We start from the raw sequence: 24,218 nt of genomic DNA on the forward strand, positions 1-24,218 counted from the left end.
GTTGTGTCAAGAAGACAAATGGAAAGAATGGCATTGTGAAGACTAAAGGGAATGAGATAACCAATACGGCTGAAGCAAAGTTGGAGTTATTCATGGCGACCATTGAGAAAGTGTGTTCCTCGGTGCAAGAAATATCTAACATTCACTCATGGGTATTGGATAGTGACACCTCTCGTCACATGACCAATAAGAAAGGTCTATATAGTTTTATGAAGCCTCTCCAAGAATCTATCATTGTGATGGTTGGAAATGATGCAAAATGCACATATACTATTTTCTTTGTTACTGCAAATGGTGAACTCAAGAATCTTTCAAATGTGTTGTATGTTTTAAGATAAAGAGAAATTCGCTATCAGTTGGTTCTATAACTGATCTTGGCCATGAGGTGAGGTTTACTAAGATAGGTACAGAAATTATTAATAGTGCTGGCAAAGTTGTCGGCAAAGGAAAAAGAAGAGACAACATGTATGAGCTAAGTGTTATTACAACCATTGTTAGTGTGGATACAAGTAAACTTTGGCACGAAAGATTTGGTCACATTGATTTTGCAGTATTGAAGGAGATGCATAAGCAAGGTATGGTTGCTCACCTATTTGCAGTGAATGAAGTGAAGGAACCATGTGAAGCTTGTATAATGGGCAAGCAACAGAGAAAGGCATTTCCATAAGAAAGCAAGAACAAAGTGAAGATTCCTCTAGAGTTAGTGCATGTTGACTTGTACGGTAAAATTTCTACAAAAGCCTTGGGAGGATCTTTTTATTTTATGTTGATCATCGACGACTATAGTAGGAAGATGTGTGTGTACTTTCTTCGTGATAAGGCTTAAGCTTTTGGTAAGTTTAAAGAATGGCTAAAACTTGTTAAGAATGAAATAGAGCAAAGTGTGAAGAAGTTTAGAATAGATAGTGGTGGTGAGTTCAACTCAAAGGAGTTTGAAGACTTTTGCAAGAGCAAAGGGATTAAGCGTCATTAGCAGAATGGCGTTGTTGAATGCCGAAATCACATCATTGTGGAAATGGCAAGGTGCATGCTTTAAGGGCAAGGGATTGCCTAACCAGTTTTGGGCAGAAGCTGTTAATATTACAGTCTATATTCTCAGTCGAAGTTACACAAAGGCTCTTAAGGGCAAAACTCCTCATAAGACCTATTCTGGTAAGAAACAAGTTAAATCCAAAAAGCACAAAATGTATTTTCTTGGGTTATAGTGATGAGCAAAATACTTATAAATTGTATGACCAAGAGGTAAAGAAGATCATAGTGAGCCATGATGTGGTGTTCAAGGAGCAGCTACATACAGTGGAGGAGGAGAATATAAGTTCTTTCACTTTATCATCCAACGAAGTAGTCCACTATGAACCTATCTCAAGAGTTGTTCCTACTCTCAAGGAGGAGGAAGCATTATCTTCGGATGATGAATAAAAAGTTCACCAATCTAAAATCATGCCATCGGAAAAGCCATTCCCGTGATGGGTGAAGTAGCTCTATGATCGTAGCAATCCTATGTCTACCACAACTGAGGAAACGGCAGATGGACTTAGGTCACTGAGAATAGAGGAGCAAAGAAAGGCTTCTGTCCACATAGTCAATATGGCCTTGATGGTTGAGACTATGGGAGAAATAAAGGAGCTAGTAGACTTGGAAAAAGCAGTTGCCGATCTAGCATGGAGAGCAACTATGCAAGTTGAGTATGACATCATAATGAAGAATAACACTTGGGAGCTAGTAGATCGGCCAAAAAATAGAAAGACTATTGGTATCATGTGGGTCTAGAAGGTAAAGATTGATGGTAGTATGGAAATGTACAAAGCCAGATTAGTTGTATAGGGATTTTCGCAGGTTAAAGGATTTGAATTTCAAGAATCATTTGCTCTAACTGCTAGAATGGCCACTGTTTGCACAATATCGCAATGGCTGCTCATAAGAAGTGGTAGTTCACCAAATGGATGTCAAATTAATGTTCTTGAATGGTGACCTGAAGGAGGTGTACGTGGCTGGGCCACTAGGATTTGAGGCCCCCCATTATGAGAACAGAGTTTGTAAGTTGAAGAAGGCATTGTATGGGTTAAAACAAGCCCCTAGAGCATGGTACTAACGGATAGATAAAATCTTTCTAGTTTTGAATTTCAAAAGATGTGCCTCAGATGCTTAACTTGTATGTTTGCAGGGATAGTGAAAAGTTTGTAGTGATTTTTCTATATGTGGACGACCTTCTTATTACAAGTAATTATAAAGATATGATCCGTCAGACTTGAAAGGCTTTGACTTCTGAGTTTGAAATGATAGACTTGGGCTTGTTGTACTATTGTTTAGGGATTAAAGTTTGGCAAAATCTCTATCTCTCAAAAGAAGTATACATGGGAGATCTTAAAAGCATTTGGCATGATTGAGTGTAAGGAGATAGCTACATCTATGGAAGTCAATGTGAAGTTATCCATTGAGGATACATCAGTACTAATAGACATTGGGAGGTATAGGAGGTTTGTTGGCAGCCTTGTCTAGTTGTGTAACACCAGGCCAAATATTAGTTTTGATGTTGGTGTTTTGAGCAGGTTCTCAAACAAACCATGAGAAACTCGTTGGAAAGCTGGGATGTGGATGCTCAGATACTTGAAGGGAACTCTTGACTATGGCATCATATATAGTTTCAGAATTTCTCTTATGGGGAATTGTGACTCAGATTAGGCAGGTGACAATGATTCCAAGAAATCAGTTTCTGGATATTGTTTCTCTTTAGGTTGAGGAATATTCTCTTGGATTAGTAAGAAGCAACTAACTATGGCATTGTCTTCTACAGTCTCCCACCGGAGCAAGGTACAAGGTAGCTCGCTTTGTTGTATGTGAAGCAGTATGGTTAAGAAGGATCCTATAGCATATGGGAGTACAAGATGAAGATCCAATAGTGTTAAGATGTGGCAATTAGAGTTGCATCACCATTGCCAAAAATCCAGTTTTTCATGCACGTACCTGTTGAGAATCAGCAATCACACTCAAACAGCCTCTTTGTATGGAGTCTCAGGGTCAAGGATATGCAGGCTAACTTATCCCATATGCACAATGGTGCCTACTGCAGTTTCCTACTTTCCTATAAAGCATTGTACTTGCTTCCTTTCTTAATGCAATGATAGTACTCTTTTCATTTCAGTAAAGTGTCAATGTCATTGTCCACATACACAAGATTGTGTTTATGAGTCCAAGTCTCAATCTTGGAACCTAATTCACTTGTGTAACAAACAGTGTCCATTCCATCATGAGTCTACACTTCTCCTTCCATCCTCCATAGCTTCCGGTTATGTCATGCTCTAGATCCCGCATTTCTGACATGGTATCAGAGCACAGTTGGGCATGGCATTGCTTCTCCAGCCTCTCTTGATTCTTCTGAACCTCCATCCAGCTCAGTGTCAGTGTATGACTTCTCTTCTCAACTCTACTCTCACTGAAGCTTCCATGGCAGCCATAGCCAGCAGCACCCTGTCAGATTAAACTGCTTATATCTCACTCCACAGGTCAAATCTCTTGGAGCTTCCTTCTGGGAAAGTATTCCCCAACTCATAAAGCTTCCCTGTATCACATCAATCCAGGACATTGGACCATCTGGAGCTCAGCATTGTGAAAATCCCCAATCTCTGTTCTGTGTCTGCCATAGCCAGACAGGACCTACCTTGCTTGGAGCTTCCATAACTCTTCAACCAGGCCATTTCAGCCCACGATTTCTTCTGGAGAGTTGTTCCTCTGCTCAAGGCGCTTCATCTTGGCACAATAATCAATGACATTGATGCTCCCTGGCTCTAGCATTGCAGAAATTCGACCTCGCTGTCCAGATCTGCGCCGATTCTGTTCGCGGCACCTGCGCGCTGCATACTGACCACGATCTGCACAATCTCCATGGGGCTTTGGTAGCCCATGACATAAGCTTCCTAGATATGTAAAAAGTTTTGAAAATGATGCACTGTAGCTCCTGCAATAAGCAAAAAACCAGGCCCCTGTCTCAGAAACCCTAATTCCACCATAGCCAAAAGCTTCAAATCTTGACATTTTTCACTGTTTCTCTCACTGAAGTTATCAACAATGATTTTAATCACTGAGCAATACTCTCTGAAGTTCGTTAAAGTACTGTTACTCAGATCTGAAGACATCAGCATCAAATCAAGAAGGGGAAGATCACTTGGAGTAAAAGACTTTTGCAGATTTGGTATCCATTGACACTCAGTTAGTGCTTTTTAGCGCTTGTGTCTCTCAATCAATTCTTCTGTTGCTCAAATCTAATAAAGTCTGAAGTTGATTTGCTACTGTTCCCGTAAATCTAACATGGGCAAAGACTCGCCAAATGCTCGATTCAAAGGAGTCGGATTCCACACTTGGCAAACCCGCATCAAGCTCATCCTGATGAAGAAGGGTCTCTGGGCCATGACAAATGGCAAAGAGAAGAAACCGCGGGACGCGGACCTTGCAACTACTTGGCAAAAGAATGATGACAGAGCCCAGGCCATTATCAAATTGGAGCTAGATGACAGTTATATCCATCACGTGGATAACTGTGAGACCTCACAGGATACATGGAAAAGACTTGACACCCTGTTCGGTGCACAATCTAAATCATCAAAGTATGGTCTCCTAATTGAATTCTTCAGGCTTGAAATGAAGTCCAGCACATCACTTGCCACACATCTTAATTACATGGAAGGACTCCTAACCCAACTTGCAGGAATCAACATTAAAATGGATGAAGATGTTTGCATCGGTGTTCTACTTAAGAGCTTGCCTCCTGAATATAATAACGTATCAACAACTTTAATCAACATGCCAAATCCTGAACTTGTTGATATCCAGGCATCACTGTTAGAAGAAGAAAAGAAGCTAAAAACTAAAGAAGAACCAAGTACCTCTAGAGATGAGCATGCATTATATGTTGGCAACAGGTACAAAGGCAAGAAAGATCAGCTCTTTTGTGACTTCTGCAAAAGGACCGGACACACCGAGAAGTTCTGCCACGCAAGAAAGAGATCCCAAAAGGCCTATCTAGTCGCAGTCAAAGAAGAAGAAGAAAATGAAGCAAAGGAAGAAGAAGATGAAGATCACCAGGATCGGAAGGACAAGACTCATCAGTCCTTGTACGCTCATAATTCTGATAGACTGTTTTAATAGCCTTGTATTTTTCCTTGCCCTAATGCTTCCTGCCATAAGCTATGTAAACTCCTTATGTAACTTGGCATTACAGTCCCTGTACACTTTGTGAGGCCCCTGTTACAGCCTCTGGATGTCCACCATGTTTATGGTACCCACACTTAGCTTTTTCTGTGACAGCCTCTGGTGTTTTGCCATGTCTGTGGTATGCCCACACTTTGCAGGTGGTTCTCATTACAGCCTCTACACACTTTGTGCCTTTCCTAGTTGTGATTGAGGAGGGGTGTTGAGAATCAGCAATCACACTCAAACAGCCTCTTTGTATGGAGTCTCAGGGTCAAGGATATGCAAGCTAACTTATCCCATATGCACAATGGTGCCTACTGCAGTTTCCTACTTTCCTATAAATTATTGTACTTGCTTCCTTTCTTAATGCAATGATAGTATTCTTTTCATTTCAGTAAAGTGTCAATGTCATTGTCCACATACACAAGATTGTGTTTATGAGTCCAAGTCTCAATCTTGGAACCTAATTCACTTGTGTAACAAACAGTGTCCATTCCATCATGAGTCTACACTTCTCCTTCCATCCTCCATAGCTTCCGGTTATGTCATGCTCTAGATCCCGCATTTCTGACAGTACCAAACACATTGAGATCCAATACTACTATGTGCATGACTTGATCGAGGATGGGATAGTAGAGCTGGACTGTCCAACAGAGGAGAATGGAGCAAATATCTTCACCAAAGCTCTTACGAAGGATCTCCTTCAAATTCATATTTAGAGACTCGTTGTTGGGCCAAGAAAGTAGTTCACTTGCAGGTGGACATTGAGAGGGGTGGTAGATATGCTCAATGCCCCACCCTCATAAGTTGCCACCAATAATCCATGGTGCTCTAAGTTGTAAGGTCCCCATTATAAGGAGAAGCAATGTGTGAGCACGGATATTGGGTGGGCCTTGACCTATATGTCAGGTGAGGTCTATGTGATCGAATGGCAAAAAGGTGACCTTTGTGGATCTAGCCTTTGGGTTAGATAGAGTAGTTATGCAGGTAGCAACTCGAGGCACATTGAGTTGCGGGGTGTGGGAGTTATTAGGGACCTTGGAATATTCTCTAGCTATGAACCTTCCCTAGTCAGCCAGGGAATATTCAATGAAATTTTATCGGCTGACTAGGGAAATTCTAGGAAATTTTCCTTAGCCGACTACGGAAGCCTCATAATACGGTCAAACATGCCGACTAGACTACCTTCCTAGGCTATAAAAGGAAGACTTTTCTAAAGCCATTGTTAATCTATCTTTCACCCAGTTAGAGTTATTCTAGCTACCCTTAAGCTCTTTACCTATCATTTGTCTGGATCGCCATCTAAGCTTCGCAGTGGAAGCGTATGGGTGGATAGAGCCATCTTTGTATTAGTTCTTTTGAAATTAAAGCAGTCCCTGTTCTTCTCATATGTGCTGTGTGTTCTCTACTCCTTGCTCAGATTTTGTCTACTGTGCCATGTAATTTCTACAATCTTAAACATGCTTTATTGATGTCTACTTGTATACTTGCAGGACTGGTTGTTATAGATTTTTGGAGCACCTTGAACATACTTCATTAATTTCTGTGCTGTATGCTAACTCTCAGTAGTGTTATCTGGATATTATTTAGGTCTGTGCTGAGAGAGACCAGACTTTGCAAGCACTCTTATCAGGGATGGATATGGTAAATGCAAGTCTAGAGAGTGCCAAACATGGCCACAAATATCGTGCCTTGAATATCTTGCAACAAACAATTGAAGATGCTCACAATGGAAAACGACAATTTCTAAGCGGTAAGTTGATGCATAATAAAGCCATTATCACCTATATCGATATTTGAGAGAAACCTCTCTCAAGTTGATGTTTACTTTTTTTTGGACAACAGGGAAGCTTCACAATCTTGTCAAGGCTCTTTCAGATGAAGACACAGAGGAAAACTCAATTAGACCGCTGAATTCTTACACAGACAGGAAACATGTATCTTTTCCTGAAAATGGGTATTTGCTTGGATACGGTGTCCGAGTCCCAGTGAAGCAGCCTGTAACTGGAATGTCAGCAGGGCCTGGGGATCATAGTGGAGAGGCTACATTTTTCCCACTGAAAGGTACAGGAAAGAGATTTTTGGGACCTCTTACCGCAAAGCCTTCAGCTTATCTCTCAGCTTTCATCCTATATGTTGCAACCATTGGGGACATTGTGGATGGAGTTGACACAACTCATGATTTTAATTTCTTCTCATTGGTTTATGAGCGGTGTAATGATGTGAGTGTAATTCTCTTTTTCCTTGTGAAAGTTTTGACTTTGGCTAGTTTTTTACATGGAAGGCTTGAGTTACCAGAAAGGTAGTTTTGATCAACTGACCTGTAGGGTGATTTGCCTTGCAGCTACTGACCCGCCTTGTTTTTGAGAGGGGCAGTGCAGATGCAGCTGGTAAAATTGCTGAAATGATGGGAGCAGACTTAGTACAGGAAGTTATTTCTGCTTGTGTTCCTCCTGTTTTTCCTCCAGAGTCTTCTAAAGGATGGGCTCGAATCCTCTTGCTTCCATCTCAACCTGCACAATTTCCAGATAATCACATTGATTCAGCTGCCACAGACAGCACAAACGACCTAATCACTGGACTTTACCCCTTGAAATTGGATGTGGTGAAACACCTGTCAACTTTATCTCCTGTCAGAGCTATACTCGCCTGTGTCTTTGGCACTGGTACATTTAGTAAAACTACAAGAACTATTGATGGAATTAGTACTCTTGGAACAGAGACAGATCGATCATTTTATGAGTTTGCATTGGATCAATCTGACAGGTGAGCTTAGTACTTATACCAATCTATTTATTGAGATGGTGTATTTAAGTAAACAGTAATGCTTGCATTAATGGAACATGGAATTTAGTTTATCAGTATCTCACGATGTCTGTGCTTTGCCTGTTGCTGTTTCAGCAACAAGGCTTCCACACGGCTGTATACAGGATACATCTATGTAGATAATCTGTGTGTGTATGCATGTGTATACATTAGACGGTTTCCTGACAACTTAGCGAAGGCATATCTTGCCAAGCATACACAAAGGATATGCAAAATATACTCATCTTGGCAATGGTATTTCATTTCTTTGACAATGACAGGATTGGAGTTTGTCCAAAAGCACGAGATGTATTCACTAGATTGATAAGGACACAAAATCATGTGTATCCTTAAGTTTAATATGACAGCACCTTGGAGAACATGGGAAAATCAATAAGCAAGGATGCTCTCTCAGTTCAATGCTTTATGTGATTGTAGCACATTCTTTGCTGGGTTATCTCGACTATCTTACAGCTTCTAGTGAATTGCAGTGAAGACAAAAGTCTTTGTTGCATTATGGAAGCACTGGATGCACTTGGACTAGCTATATGTTTATGTGTCACTTTCAGATTATCTGTACTGCTACATCTGATTGCGAAGTAAGTGGAGTATAAGATTCAAGACAAATGGTTATCCCTTGGGATCGAATGTGAGCCTCAAGAAAATGACAGCTTGGAAATCAAATAAATAAAAATTGGAATGTGATTACTGCAAACTATCAATTTAGCCTTTGCATGTCATCTGAGGATAGTTGTATCCTGATTACAATCTGTTTTCAACACTGACAATGTGGCAGCCGCAGAGATTGGCTGACGGAAAACTGAGACACATAAATAAGGGTCACATGGGGATTAAATGTGCTTAATGTTAAATTTCAACAACAATAGAAAGTAGAATCTTCCATGCTACAAGAGCACTTGACTCTCCTACATTCCTAAAAGATCCAGCATACGTTTATGATGAAGGGGTCTCAACAGATGTATTACAGTATCTCCAGATGTAAGTCTTCACAAGAATGTCTGACAGTGGTGAAGATGATAATCTTGATCCTCAGATAGTCTCATTGATGTTGTCTGACACCAGTAAGTATTGGGTTGCAGAACTCTACATAGCAGTGTGGCTTTATTAGTGGTCACCCTGGATGGTCCTTTATCGGGTGGAGTGAATGATGCTGATGGAGCATGTGGTGATAGTGGTAGATGCTATGTTGGTGTTGTTGAAGCTGCGAAAAACTCTTAAGAGTAAATTGTTCTCTCTTACCACCGTACAATTGCACCTCGGATAGGTCAAAGGACCCTGTTGTTTGCAGATATCTTATACCAAGGGCTTGTTCCTTGGTAAGGTTGATTGTTCTAGTTGACAATCAACAGGACAGTCCAACTCTTGGGGTTCCACTTTGGATTGCAAAGTAGTAGTTACAACATTGATGGATGTAGTGATGTGAACAATTGCATGATGATTGCTTACTACAAGAAAGGTATATTAGGTACATTCACATCATGACCAACATGAAATGGAGTGTTCATATGACCAACATTCATTCTATGAGCTCCATATACACTCGGGCTAGCAAATGTATTCCAAAACATGCCCATTTGTGCACCAAGAGCTGTAACAACACTATACATTGGATTATTCATAGCACTTGCCATTCCTAGATTACCTAGGAGGTTTTCCTGTTTGCCTTATGTCTCCATAAGGCCAAAACAGATGGGTCTAACATAAGGCAAGCCAAAACCTCCTAGGTAATCTAGGAATGGCAAGTGCTATGAATAATCCAATGTATAGTGTTGTTACAGCTCTTGGTGCACAAATGGGCATGTTTTGGAATACATTTGCTAGCCCGAGTGTATATGGAGCTCATAGAATGAATGTTGGTCATATGAACACTCCATTTCATGCTGGTCATGATGTGAATGTACCTAATATACCTTTCTTGTAGTAAGCAATCATATGCAATTGTTCACATCACTACATCCATCAATGTTGTAACTACTACTTTGCAATCCAAAGTGGAACCCCAAGAGTTGCAACTGTTGATTGTGACTAGAACAATCAACTCTACCAAGGAACAAGCCCTTGGTGCTCCAACAAAATGGGATAGAAGCAATAATTTTGAAAGAACCACCAATTTATCTCTAGCTAAGAAATGCTCCTCTCAACCGAAACCCCTAGCAAAAAAGGCTAAACTAACAAAGAGATCCAATATGGAAATGGCAAAAGAAAAGATGCAAAACAAGAATCAACTTGCTTGTAATAATGATGTGTGGAGCGTATGAATCTCAACTAAGAGTTGACCTAGGAGGTGTTGGTTTGGGGACTCTATGACTAGTCTGAGGGAGATGTCTCCTCAAATAGCATGGGATATCTAGCTTGAACTATGGTAATCATAAAACGAAAAGGTGGGAAAATAACAAAATAAATCGGCAAAGGAAGGCAAAGGTGGAAAAAGTAAAGAGAAGTGCAAATCAAACGAAAGGTGCAAATGCAATAATTTTCGGTCAAAGTCCACAATCATACAATTAATTGTAATATTATTTTGAAAGCCAGGCATAGCACCTGCGGAATCCAGTGCAGAGGATTGCACGATATCCCTCCCGTCTAAAACAACGTCCCTCCTAACGATCACCTTGTTTGTCCGAGATTTGAACAAATGATAGGTTTTCGCTTCAAAGGAATATCCAACAAAAATAAGGAGATAAGATTAGGGAGTGAGCTTTTCTATCTTATCATCAGGCATGTGTGTGTAGGCACGACACCTGAAGACTTTGAAGTGGGAAATGATAGGCCGAGAGCCAAAAAATGCCTTATATGGGGTCTTGTGAAGAAGAGCCGCAGTCGGGCATCAGTTGAGGATGTACACCGAAGTGTTAACAGCCTTGACCCAAAGGTGCTTAGGGAAGCTCTGCTGCGAACAACATAGAGCGTGCCATTTCCATGACTGTCCGGTTCCTATGCTCTACGACTCCATTCTAAGAGGGGGAGTTAGTAGAGGTGAGCTGGCGAGAGATGCCATGCTTCAATAGAAACTCAGAAAACTCGTGGGAGATAAACTCACCTCCGCTATTACTCCTCGTGCAACCAACACGATGTCCAGTTTGGTTATGAACCAGTAGCACCCAAGTAAAAAAATATGTGAAAGCATTTGACTTATGCTTGAAGAGTACACGCACATGTATCTAGAATGATCATCCACTATCAAAAAGAAGTGCAACACGCCATTCAAGGTGGCAATGGATGTCGGCCCACAAAGATCAACATGAATCAATCTAAGAGGCTCCTCAGCACGATGTGTGGACTGTTGAGGGAATGGGGTATGGTGCTGCTTTCTGAGTTGACAAGCTTTACAGACATCTCGAGCTAGTTTTAGGCAGGGAAGGTCCTCAACCAACAGACGGCAGGATAACTTGTAAAGAGAGTCATAACCAATATGCCCTAAGCAAAAGTGCCGAAGACGCTCATTGTTCGTAGGCTCCCGAGATGTGGCTAATGCTTGGAAGCTATGAAACACAGAGCCCTCGGCTGTCGGCTTGGTCAGAAAGTGTGTCATGTGGTAAAGGCCATTAGGCTGTGCCTCACCGCGAGCAATCACTAAACCAGTCTGAGAGTCAAGGATCTTGACCGTGGTCTCTGTAAAGAAAACTGCTCGCCCCAATCGGCAAAGCTGCTGAACAAATAACAAGTTCATCCCAAGCTGGTAAACATGGTATACATTGTCTAGTGAAGCTAGATCCAGACCCTTGTCAGTGGCAAAACTGATGATACCTTGAACCTGAATCTTGACGGAGGAGTTGTTTCCTATGCGGACCCGCCTGGTTGCAGGGGCTCGGGAACGGAAAATGTCCTCTATAGGAGCCGTATGATGTGTAGCTCCATTGTCCACGATCCAAACAGGAGCTAAAGTGCTCGACTATGACGAATAGGCCTCTGCGGTAACCTCGTCGAGAGGCAACTCAAAGATGTGGACGAGACTCACATCTGATGTCTCTATGGAGATGATGTGGGCCTTTGTAGACTAGTTAGAAAATCCCTCTGGAGTTGAGAATGTTGTCAACTAAGATGCCTAAGCAATGGCAGTATGAGTTTGATCTTAAAACTGCCCATTGCCATCACCCTGCCTCCCTTGTTGGAGATTGCCCCATAGAAACAAGGGACGGGGGACAGGAACGGGGTCAGGGACGGGGGTCAGCCAAAACCAGGGAAAGGGGACCGGAGGGGGGAACGACATATTTAAAAAATGCATTTTCACATATAAAATAGTTTTCAGCTCATCACATTGGACTCTATTGCAATGAAATAAATAAATGAGTATAGTTTGAGCTTTAAAAACATCATTTTTCATTGAATTTTATCAGCATATCGCATAACGAACATGAGATGAGCAAATGACAAATACATACCATATACAAAATGAACTTTAGCATTGAATTAGTCCAAATCTAGAGGAAATTATCTTCATCTGCAACAAAATGAGCATCTATAAGCTGTGGCAATGGTCATGACATCATATAGACAGCTGGTAGCTAGATACCAAGCTATAACCAGCCATAAACCTGGAACCAACATACAAAATGGACTCTAGCAAGGAATAAGGCCAAATCTAGAGGGAATCATCATCATCTCTAGCAAAATGCGTATCTGCAGCTCTTGAAGTGCTAGCCTCATGATCATGGGTACCATGCATAGTCTCCATAAAACAAGTATGCTTCTCCTCTTGCTCCATCTCCCACTGGGTAAATGGATTGGCCTGTGATGTAACACTTCTGCAAAGCATTCTCAAGTTGGCATTAACAAAGACCAAATCATTTGCTTTTTCTACTCCAAGGCGATTTCTCTTCTTTGAAGCAATATGACTGTAGGCGCTCCATAATTGCTCCAAGCAAGACGAGTGCACTGCTTGACTTAAGATACGAACAACCAACTTCTGCAACTCTGGCCCATCTAATCCAAAATCCTCCCACCACAATGGTGCCTCAAATTTGCATTAGTCATGTAGAGCATCCGCACAACCATAAGAGTGTTTTGCTCTTCTATAGAGAGCAAGCTGATCTCTAATTTTGTGCTGCTGGATCCAAGTCCTCTCTATCTCAACTCTTAGGACATCAGCCCTAATGTTTGAATTTTTCTTAGATCGGTTGCAGGGGGAGTGGACAGTCCAAGCTATAGTCAAAGGACAGGAGCTGGTTGATGTCCAACCCATGTAAGCCCATCTAGGTTGCCATTTGTGAGTACCAACATTTCTTTTCATCTGTCTGTGCTAGTTGTGTAGAGGAAGTCAATGCTAATTCATATCCTGTGTAGGAAATTCAGTGCTTGAAAAGTTGCCTCCACAACCATGGATGCTGCACCTAACTCTGCTTTGGTGATAGGGAGTGGGGTCGAGGGCTTAGTCTTGGTCATCTGTGATATCATCGTCATCAACGTCCTCTCTATGCGGTCCTAGCCATCATAATGGTCTCTCCTTGGGCTAGTCTTTGATCCAGCCTCAGGCATTTGTGGTCATGTGAGTTGTGTGTGAGGTTTGCTATTATGGCAGATTGCTTTCATGGTTTTGGCTGGCTTGATACTTGGAAAGGTGGCTGCTGGATGCATGGACATTGTTTGCTGCACCCCTGCTGTGCCCACTTCCTGACCCCCTTCTTTTCGTTCTTGTAACATGGTGTTTTCATAGCCTTTTGGCTTCATGAGTGTCTATGCCAATTGTGCCTGGCTGGCCAGAAGGCCCAACATAAATACTTCTATACATTAATTAAAACTTCTTTTCAAAAGAATAAGAGGGATGCTAGAGCTTCATTGGCAGAATTGCAAAGAGAGGAGGAAAGATAGCTAGGATGCAGGTGGGTGGCTAAGAGGATGCATGTTGTCAAAGTAGAGATAGATCCCATGAAGGAGGTATAAGTGCCATCTGCAGACTTCTTGCTGGATAGAGGCATGGGACTGGGTGAATAAAGGTCCTTGACGTGTGAACAAGATATAATGAGACTCAGGAGAGTAGATAGATCTCTTGCCTAGGTGCTATAGGAGGTTGGGCAGGTGGGCACAAATTATTACATTGCATTGTTGGGCTCGATGACTAGACCTCTAGGTTTTGAGAGAGATTGAGAGTTTGTGGCAGAGTACCGGAGGGTGGTCATAGAGAGTACAAGTAGACATTTGGTGGTCCACTTTGTAGATGAGGATCTTGTGGAGGCTTTACTAGCATTTCCCTAAAATAAGTGCCCTGGGGAGGATGGATTTGAATGAGGTTAGTATAGGACTTCTGGCAACATTTCAAGAGTTTATGGCATTGAAAGCTGTAATAGAGAGGTCATTTGAAGGATTGATTCACCTCATATCGAAGCAACAGAAACATACTGAAGATTACTCTGTGGAGACTGATCACTTTGCTTGGGATGATATACAAGATCCTTGCTTCCACGATCAATCTAATATTATGTCTTCTGATGTTAGACCTCATCCATCCTAATGAGAGAATTTTTTTTTATGAGTGCAACATCTTGGACAATATAGTTAGCTTTTGGGAATCCACAGCTCTTGCATGATCCAGGAAATAGGACCTCATTGTGTTATTTCTCAATATTGAGAAGGCTTATAACAGAGTTGATTGGGAGTTCTTCGAGGCAGCATGTTGGAAATGGGTTTTTTAGAGCTGTGGATCAAAGGAGTAGTGGCTCTTTACTCCTCAGCTCATAGCGTGGTTCTTATTGGCATGTTGTAGGGGTGACAAATCAAGCATTCAGAGGTTGGTGAGACATGGATTGCTCCCTTACACCTCTTCTTTTTCTTTTTGTAGTGGAGGCCATGAGCTTTTATCCAAGGGATGGAGCTTCATGTATTTGAGGCATTAGAATGCCCATCCCAAAGCTTATGGAGTTGTTGGATGTGGGGTTTGTAGATGGCATAGCTGTCTGCTTGAATAGGGTTGAGAAGAACTTCAAGGTCTTTTTAGCTGGAATGGAGGCTTTCTATAGAGCTTTAGGATGTCTTATCAGTTGGCACACATCATATGGATTTTGGGTTTGTGACACAATACACAAATGTGAGACTACATGAGAACTTGGGTTCCCACAGTACTTCAATGAGATACCTTGGTTGTCCTGTGGGCATTGATAGCACATCAGAAAAACAACTTGCACTCATACTCTTGAGCAATAAGGTAGAAAGTGCTGTATTGGAGCACACAAGACTATTGCTGGCAGGGACTGGTGGTGGCTAACCAGGTTTTGCTTTCTACGATGTTGTCAGGCCTTGTCTAGGTCATGCATTGGCCAGGTGAACCTGCTCATCGTAAATTTCGTTTGGTCAGGTGGAGATGGTAAGTGCAAAGATAGCTTGAGATGTCATTATTCAGCCTAAATCTAGGGCCAGCTTGGAGATCATTGACCCCGACAGTAGAGCACGTATGGTGAAGGTTATTGTGAAGGGGCTTCTTCCGAGTGAGCTGTGGAAGAAATTACTGCTATGGAGATTAGAGACACAGCTTAGATTTGGATAGAAAATGTTTTAGGTAATCTATGCACTTTATGACGGCACTACTTCACAATGTATTGTTGATCGTTGACCCAGATGGTCAGAGAAGAGCACTTACAGTGAAGCTTATTGTGAGGGGGAGTTCTTCCAAGTGAGGAGCTGCTGAAGAAATTACTGCCATGGAGATTAGAGACTGAGCTTAGCTTTGGACAGAAAATGTTTAGGATTACTTTTAATTCCATGGTTGTTAGGCAAGTCATAGAATAAGGATGCTCCTGAAGTGCATCATAGATGAGCTTACACAAATGAAAGTTCTCTAATTACTGAAGGTCAGTTACTCTACAGGGCAAGCTCAGGCAGAGGACTGCTGTGATTTTGTGGACAAAAACCTGTGTGTTTCAGTCAGTAGCTTCACACAATACCTTCATAGTTTGATATATTCAATAGCTATAAAATCACAGTAACTTTTAAATGGTTATACTTTTAGTTGTGATCATCCATGATTTGATCATATGATGAACTTGTTTTGAATGCAGATTTCCCACCTTAAATAGATGGATACAAATGCAAGCAAATATTCAGAGGCTCTCTGATTTCCCAAATCCATCGAGAAAAGGAGAAACTGGACAGGAAAATGATGCTAAACGTGGGGAATTATCAAAACGAAAGCGAGAAATAGAAAGTGAAATGGAGTCTGAAGAGGAAGAGGAGAAACAGAGTTTCTTTGGATTGCATCCTGCTAGTCATTCATGGCATGAAACTGTGGAGAGGCATAGCAAAGAAAAGCATGGGCACAATGCAAACAAATCCAAGGCTTCTGAGTTGGAAAGGAATGGAGCAACATCTTTAGTGATTGACTGGGAGAATGAAAGCATATATGAGGATGCTGTTCAAAGGTGGCTTCTCTTTCCATTTTTCCTCTTCCCTCCTCTTCTGTAATTGGGCAGGGATGATGTTTTTTGCAATGAGGTGACATTTTGATTTCCAATATGAAGGGGTTTAGTCTTTATCTCATGAAACAGCTCTTTAAGGCTGGTTTAAATGTGGTGATAATGCAGACTTTTAGAAGAAGGAAAAATGGTAGATGCTCTGGCACTGGCTGATCGCTACATCCGTGGTGGAGCTCCAGATTATTTACTCCAGCTGCTTATTGAGAATGGAAATGATAGTGCCACACAGACTACCCAGTGGCAGGGCTACCCTACTCAGCACAGTTTGTCGAACATAAGTTGGCAATACTGCCTCCGTCTTCGAGATAAACGACTTTCAGCAATGCTAGCAATAAAGTACCTGAGACTGTATTCAATCATGTGAATCTGTGTGGATTCTGAATGGGCTTTGACTATATGATTTACTTGTTTTTAACATTTGATTAAAAATGTACCTGCAGGCACATGAAGAAGTGGGACTTGGATGCTGCTATTGATGTCCTTACCATGTGCAGTTGCCATCTGCCAGTTCAAGACTCGTTACATGGAGAGGTATATCAAAAGCATCACACTAAAATCCATTGTGGCTTAGCTCTTGATTCTCTTTGCTTTTACTGGATTGTCCCAACCTCAAGGGTCTCCAATACTTCTTATGCTACCACTGCATCCTTTCCTGGTCCCACATTTGAGAGTCGTGTGAACTCTTTAGATCTGTTCTCTACTCAGCTGCAGCTGGGTTCTTGATAATCACTGTTGTAGATATAATGTGACACCGAATAAATGAGAGACCATAAAAATCCATATTCTATGTGGTTGAAGGGCAGTTTGCTCGCCTCCAGCAGTTGTAACATCTTTACCAGTGCATAGTGCTCCTCTATACCACTTTGCCATCAAAGAACATGGAGAAAAATTGCCAAGCCAAAAGCTGCAGCCCTCACATACTGGGAGCTTAATGAAAATTATGCAAAATGCTGATTAGTGTATGTCCTTTGAAGCAATATGAATATATTGATAGCTGAGTTCTGACTTAGCTTGTTGAAGCCATCTTACTAGCTGTTTGGTCTACCAAGGTAGGTAAGGGATAGCTGCTCTTGATGGATTTTGTTGAGGGCTATATGATCTACATGTAGGCACCAAATACCATATTTCCTTCAATAAAAATTGGAGGAGCAATAGCACTACAATTTACATGTATCAAGTCCTGTTCGGGTGGGTGCTTGACTCCGTCATTTGGGCTCCTTTAGATCAGCTGTGTGCACCCTATTAACTGTGCACATCCCAATAGGGTGACTCTGATGATGGCTTTGCTGTTGCGATAAGTCGATGTCAATACTCTCCTGTTTGATGGGCCATAATGTGTCCCACCTACTTTAGTGAAACAGAAGTAGGCATATCATACTATTGCTGCACATTAATCAAAATGACCTTACAAGTTTTGTGGCAGTGTCCTTTGCATGGTCATGAGTTATGGCTGCAACCTACCAAGCTTGCAGTGCAAGGATTTGACCACCTTCCACTCATTTTGCACCTCATCTTGGTTGAGTACTGCATGGGGATGGGGACGATTATCTGCCATACCAATGTGATCATAGCTAAGGCTGCCCTAAGATCACATACATATGTAGCAGAGCTTCTCCCTTCCGAGGAATCCTGCACAGCAAGACTTGCAAGGCTATGTTGTGCAATTGTTCCATAAGTAGGTACTCCTCAACTTTAGACTGCCTCTTATGCTGGAAAGCTTACCACATCAATAAGGTACTTCTCAGCTTCAGTGGGTAAGCCATATTGATGAGTATATTATGGGAAAGCTCTTGAATAGTAGAATTTAAATATTCAAACTTTGACAAATTTGGAGATTGTTTGCAAAATTTTTACCAATGCCTAACTTTTAGGGAATATTGTGACAACATTCCATAGAGGGCCCTTTGTTAAGCCCAAAAATCCCCGTAGAGAGAAACAAAGAAGAAGGAGAAGGAAAGTTGTATTAATGTCTATAAAAGGCCAAATCGGCCTATGAGACAAAAAAAGATACATTGGAATTTCAAGGGACTATCATGTTTTGCAAGAAGAATAAAAAAACTTTAATCTAAGAGGAAATATGTAGCTAGGAAATACCAAAGAACTAAAACACCCCAAAACACTAGGGAATTGATACAATGTGGAACTCATATGAGGATTAGTATCATCCCAATACATCTCTCATGGGGCTATGAAACAGAAGTGTTGAGGTAGAGCTTCTGGATGGTGTGCCAATGTCATATGTATCCTTAGGTGGTCCCTTGAGTGGTGACATGGAGTGGTGGGCAGCGGGCATTGTGCTATGCATCTCTCAACAGCTCTATCTAAGATGACTGTCCCTAGTGAAACCACAATCTGATCTGGAGTGTGCTTTGGAATATTGGGGGGGATATATCCAGTTGCTGCCTATTTATGGGCATAGTGCAAAGGAAAGCGAGGGTCATTAATTTTTTTTCTTTGTTTGGGGTAGGAGCTTTCTCCATCAACAGCAGCAATGTCATTATCTTGTGCTCATCATGGATGTCATTGTTTAGTAACATCAGTGGTTATGTGTCTTTTTGGTTTTTGGAGGTGGCGGCAAAGCCATCATGCTACTTTTCTCTTCTATATATGTGTGTGCACACATGCAGGCGCTTGCATGTGTGTACATGCATGTAGATACATGATACTGAAGGAGATACAACTCCTGTTCCAATTGTAGGATGTGAGCCATGGATTAGTCTCTAAGCCGGTTGGTGATGCACTTCCAAAGGCCAAGGGCATGTTGTTCCATGCGAATTTCTTGAAGCATTGTGTTGGAGAGGTTGAGAAGCAGAAATGTGAAGGCCTTCTTGTTGTTGTATGTCAATTTTGTTGATGGAGACATCCGGTGACATGATATTGGGTATGTTTTTGTCAACTAGGACTAGAGGCCATGGTAGACAATGATGGTCTGCACCTTGGTATACCATAGGACATAGTCGGATCCTTTGAGTTTGGTTGACTCCAAACAATTGGAAAAGCTGTTTGTCAGTTGACACACACACACGCACACACGCACACATGCACACACATGCGCGTGCCCAAATGTATAACCTTTGTGTGCGCATGCACGTGCATATGTACATATGTGTGTGTGTGTGCACCACAAAACACGCGTGCACGTTCTCATGTGTGTGCGTGTTTGTGAACTTCAGATTGAAAAGGGGGGTTTCATGAGGTTGCTGCTGCACACAAAGCCAGTATGTCAGGGAAATTACAACTATGTATAAGAATCCATGTGTTCCACCTCCTGCTGCCCATAGGTAAAGCTCAGTGCGTCCATAGGTAAAGTTCAATGCTGATCTCCTAATACATTTTGTAGTGTTAAATACTATGACCTTTGTAATACCAAGTTTGATGGAGAGTCCACTATCTTCCACATAAGAGTATAGTGCATCCAAATGCCTTTGTAACCCTTGTGGGGAATCAGCTATTGACATAATATAATATGCATAGCAAGAGAGGTATCAGAGTACTTTCTAGTGGGGTCCCTCTATCTGCTCCCTTGGATGTATAGTATAGGATCTCATCAATGTATAGTCCAAAAAAGGGTTGCTGAGAGAGGACACCCCTACTTCACTCCAATGGTGGAGTGAACATGAGCTGAAAGACCCTCAAGTGTCCATACTTTGCCAACCACCTGCTCATATAAGGCTAGAATACCCCATGTGAACTCTCTAGGTAGTCCCATGCTATATAACCCATCAATTTGTCCCTTGGAACCTGGCCAAGAACTTTGTAGAAATCCACAAAGCAACAATAGATCCGTCTCTCATATGGCTTTGGAGTGTGGAGACATGGTCCATCTTTAGAAAGCCTCTCTTGAATCCAGCCTGCCCATGTGCTCTAAGGCCTGCTCTTTCTACCCATTGACTCAACTCTTACTCAAGGATAAAGGCATTGCCTTGGCCAATTTGTGGCCAACCTCGATGGTATGATAATTATCAGGTAAGGTGGGATCATTTGACTTGAGAATGGGTACCATGGTATTAGTGCTCTAACTCTCTGGGAAGCCTTCACACATGGCTCCATTAAACATGTATGCTAGAAGTTCTGCCACCATATCTCTAGCATATTTTAGGTGCTCAGCTACAAAGCCATCGTGATCATCTCTCTTATCTATGTAATGTTTGTTGTGCCCTAGTGGGCTGATCTAATACCGAGCAGAGGCTGGCTCATACTGTCCCCATATGTCAAGGGATGTGATGGACATGACTGGGCACTGCTCTCTGAAAAGTCTCGAAGCCTTTCTAGAATCTTGGCTCAAGAATAGCTGGTACAAATCTCTCTCCATGTGAGATAGGAAAGACTCTTTTCTTTCGCCTGTGAAGCATATGAAGAGTAGCTTTGCCTATCTGTCGATAGTTGATCCTAATGCCACCTCTCTATGCAGAATGTGCTCTAGCCTTGCAGCACTCATCATTATGCCAATTATTCTGGGGTATCATCTCGGAAGTAGCTCATTACGTGGGCCATGAGTGGGGAAGGTTGTACATATTGCCTGTAATGCCTCAGTGAAATACTTTGTGAGCTTAAGTAGTGGAATGTGGGGATTGACATTATATAGTAGTCTGAAAATCTCTCCTAAGTAGATGGGCACCGTCTCTTTGGAAAAATAGTATCCAACTCCAATGGGGCTAGTCCACCATGGTTGCACCATGTTGATGAGGGTAGCATGTGTGTGATGAGATGAAACGAGTGATTTATTAACATTTACAAAAGGCCAACATGACCTATGAAACAATGAGTTTCAACCATTTCTAGAGTTATTCCATTGTTTGAAGAAGACACTGTGAGTAAAAGGTAAAAGCTAAAAGAAAAATTTCACTGGTATTATTATGGGTGATGAAGACTGAGATGCCAAGATACTAGGGTACAAAACATGACACCATAACACCTAAATTAGAAGTAATATAGAAAGCCAAAAATACATGGGTCAGAGGCCCATGGAACCATGAAGATACATATGATGCTAAAAGAACCCTCATTGGTCATTGTCACACAGCCTCAATGTTGTCTCTTGTAGATAAGAATCTTTTTTTCTTTTTTTTTTCCCCCGCCAGAGGGTGGCTAACTCTAGCTCGCATAATAATCTCTTGTATCTTCCTATACATGTGTCGCTGATGCATGGGTCAGGATCTAGGACAGGTGGATCAGCCAAGCTGGACACTTCAATCAATCAATATTCCTTGTGTAGATGCAGATTGGGGCCTCCTCAATAGTCCTAGATGTAGATTGAGACTGCTTTGAAGCATCCTGGGTACTTCTGGTGAAGAAATCTGCAATCAGCCTCTGGATAGGCCCTTGGTGTGGTTGTGCTCTATTTCTGAGGAGAGTCTGTCTAAGCTGTTGTATCTGAAGGAGAAATAGTCAGGGTCATTAATGATTGGTGTGATCCATAGTTGAAGAGACAATAAAAGTTTCCCTGCATCTCATAATAGGACAAATAACTGCAGACGTAGTGCTCCTTTGTCTCCGGCTGCAGTTGACAGATCTGGCTTATGTGCTCCTCCAGGAGGTATGGATCTAAATCTGCCAATCTCTGTCTGTATTTGGTGTGAAGAGGTGCTTGGCTGGCCAATAGGGCATGATCCCAATAATTCTCTCTCCTAGCTTCTCAAATCCAAAGAAGTAGGTATTCAAAATGCAACTATTTCGATGAAGAATGTATTTTCAAAGTGGGGGATACAATGTCTCCTTTTGGCTGTGGGGGCTATCAATGTTTACTAGAGACAGAAGATCAAATGATGAATGCAACTGAAAACCGATTCATGGTATCATATCAGGGATCAATTAAAAAGCCAGCAAAAGTACATGCTATATATGATCTTTAAGGAGTGTGCATAAAGAGCTGACGAGTCTCTAACTGGATTTGATTTTTGCACCCTGGTGTTTAATATGATATTTAAGCAGTGTGCATAAAGAGCTGATGAGTCTCTAACTAGATTTGCTTTTTGCACCCTGGTGCTTCTCTAAAGGTTGTGTGCAGTCTTTTCTCTCTATACTTAAACACTTCATTGTGCGTGTTTCATGCCTTTGTGAATGCATGACTTAGTTGATGAATGTCTGATGCAGGTTGTAAGACTTAAACAGTCCTTGCAGCTTTATGGTCGAATCCTTCGTGCTGATAGCAGATTCAGCAATTGGCAAGAAGTAAGTGAGTTGGCAAGAGTGAAAACTAGATATTGAGAGGTCAGGGTTGATGTCTCATGTTCTGCAAGTCCGCTGAGGGTTTTTTCCCTTTCTTTTGGCTACAAAGGTGGAGACCTTGTGTCAGCAAGATCCAGAAGAATTGGCTCTAAGGCTCGCAGGCAGAGGGGCAGTTACGGCAGCATTAGAAGTTGCAGAAACTTACAAACTTAGGGAAGAACTTCGCCGTGAATTGCAAGGTCGCCAGGTTGTGAAACTGTTAACACTGGACCCCACCAATGGAGGAGGTCCTGCTGAAGCCTTACGATTTCTTGGCTCTTTAAAGGTGCCAGAGGATGCTCTGCCTGTAGCAATGGCTGCAATGGAGCAGCTTCCTACTTTACATTCCAAACAGCTTTTGGTAATAGACTCATTTGGAAGCTCTTTTCTATTTAAAAAATTGTATTGGATATCTTCTGGCCTTCTCACCGTCTTTGGCATTTATTGCTTTCTTGATGAAAAAGGTTTGTGATTAGTTTCGTTGAGCATTTCAGGTGCATTTCTTTCTTAAAAAACAAGCGACAAGATTATCAGAGGATCAACTTGATCATTTGCACAAGCTAGCATTAGGGCTACATATGTTGGGGGCTTTGCCCATTCCGTGGCAACAGCGTTGCTCGGCATTGCATCAGCACCCACAGCTTATCTTGGAGACACTGCTTATGTGGAAACAACTGCAAGTGGCTTCAGAGGTATTGTGGTTTGGATTTTGGCTCTCCACCTCAAATTTAAATGATCGGATGATCAGTCAAATGAACTTTGTTCAGTATGCCAAAATTTCCCCTTTTCAACGTAAATGAGAAAATGTCACTGGTGAAAGCAAGATTCTGAATATAGTTTGCCTCTTTACAGTTACTCAATGCATTTCCCTCCCTCAGAGATGACAATCTCATCCTCACATATGCTGCAAAGGCTATCAGTGTTAGTATATATCCGAACTATGAACGAAGGCTGGCCGTGCAAGCAGGTTCTAGCAAGCCTTCTAATCGCATTACTCCATCTGGAAGAGGAAATTTTGGAGCTAGCATGTCAAATCTGCAGAGGGAAGCACGCAGAGCCTTTTCTTGGACAACAAAGGATAGTGGCAATAAGATTGTTCCAAAAGAAACAAGTAGAAAACGAAAGAGTACAGCTCTATCCCCATCCCAGAAGGCTGCATGGGATGCAATGACGGGAGTGCATGAAGAAAAAGTACATTCTTATGCTCAGGATAGCTTTGAACGTCTGACTCCTGTTACTATGACTGAAGGCTGGGTTTTAACTGGCGATCCAGTAAAGGATAACACAGTGCGAAGCTCTCACCGCTATGAAAGTGCACCCTGCATCACACTTTTCAAGGTAGTATCGAGAAGTAGAGAAAAGATGGAAAGCTGAGACTCTATGTTTTAAATTCCATGAGAGTTGCAGCTAACCAGGTCTTGATGTTTTCATAGGCTCTTCTTGCGTTATGCTCATCCGAAACAGTTGCTGTAAAAGCTTGTGTCAGGATCTGCATAAAACAGATGAAACAGTTTCTGAACTCTGAACAGCTGCCCTCAAATGCCTCTTCAGAGACAGTTGAAAGAGCATTCCATGCCACTGAGGCTTTTGTGCAGGTAT

The 24,218-nt window shown here is 41.8% G+C and overlaps 1 protein-coding gene across 6 annotated transcripts in view; it reads left to right on the plus strand.

The window, feature by feature from the left end:
* The window catches only part of LOC148021024 (zinc finger FYVE domain protein), a 207,190-nt gene that overhangs the window by 95,059 nt on the left and 87,913 nt on the right, over positions 1-24,218 (plus strand). For all 6 annotated transcript variants that reach the window (XM_087698861.1, XM_087698862.1, XM_087698863.1 and 3 more), the window contains 11 exons: positions 6,778-6,940; positions 7,033-7,409; positions 7,532-7,953; positions 15,999-16,358; positions 16,521-16,748; positions 16,853-16,943; positions 22,506-22,583; positions 22,690-22,980; positions 23,114-23,311; positions 23,472-23,957; positions 24,053-24,214. In XM_087698861.1, coding sequence (XP_087554987.1) covers positions 6,778-6,940; positions 7,033-7,409; positions 7,532-7,953; positions 15,999-16,358; positions 16,521-16,748; positions 16,853-16,943; positions 22,506-22,583; positions 22,690-22,980; positions 23,114-23,311; positions 23,472-23,957; positions 24,053-24,214 — 2,856 coding nt within the window. The remainder of the gene's footprint in view (positions 1-6,777; positions 6,941-7,032; positions 7,410-7,531; positions 7,954-15,998; positions 16,359-16,520; positions 16,749-16,852; positions 16,944-22,505; positions 22,584-22,689; positions 22,981-23,113; positions 23,312-23,471; positions 23,958-24,052; positions 24,215-24,218) is intronic.

This window comes from Lygodium microphyllum, chromosome 18, assembly GCF_053477565.2.
Source record: "Lygodium microphyllum isolate KBCC chromosome 18, Lygodium_microphyllum_v1.1.10, whole genome shotgun sequence".
Lineage (NCBI taxonomy): Eukaryota > Viridiplantae > Streptophyta > Polypodiopsida > Schizaeales > Lygodiaceae > Lygodium > Lygodium microphyllum.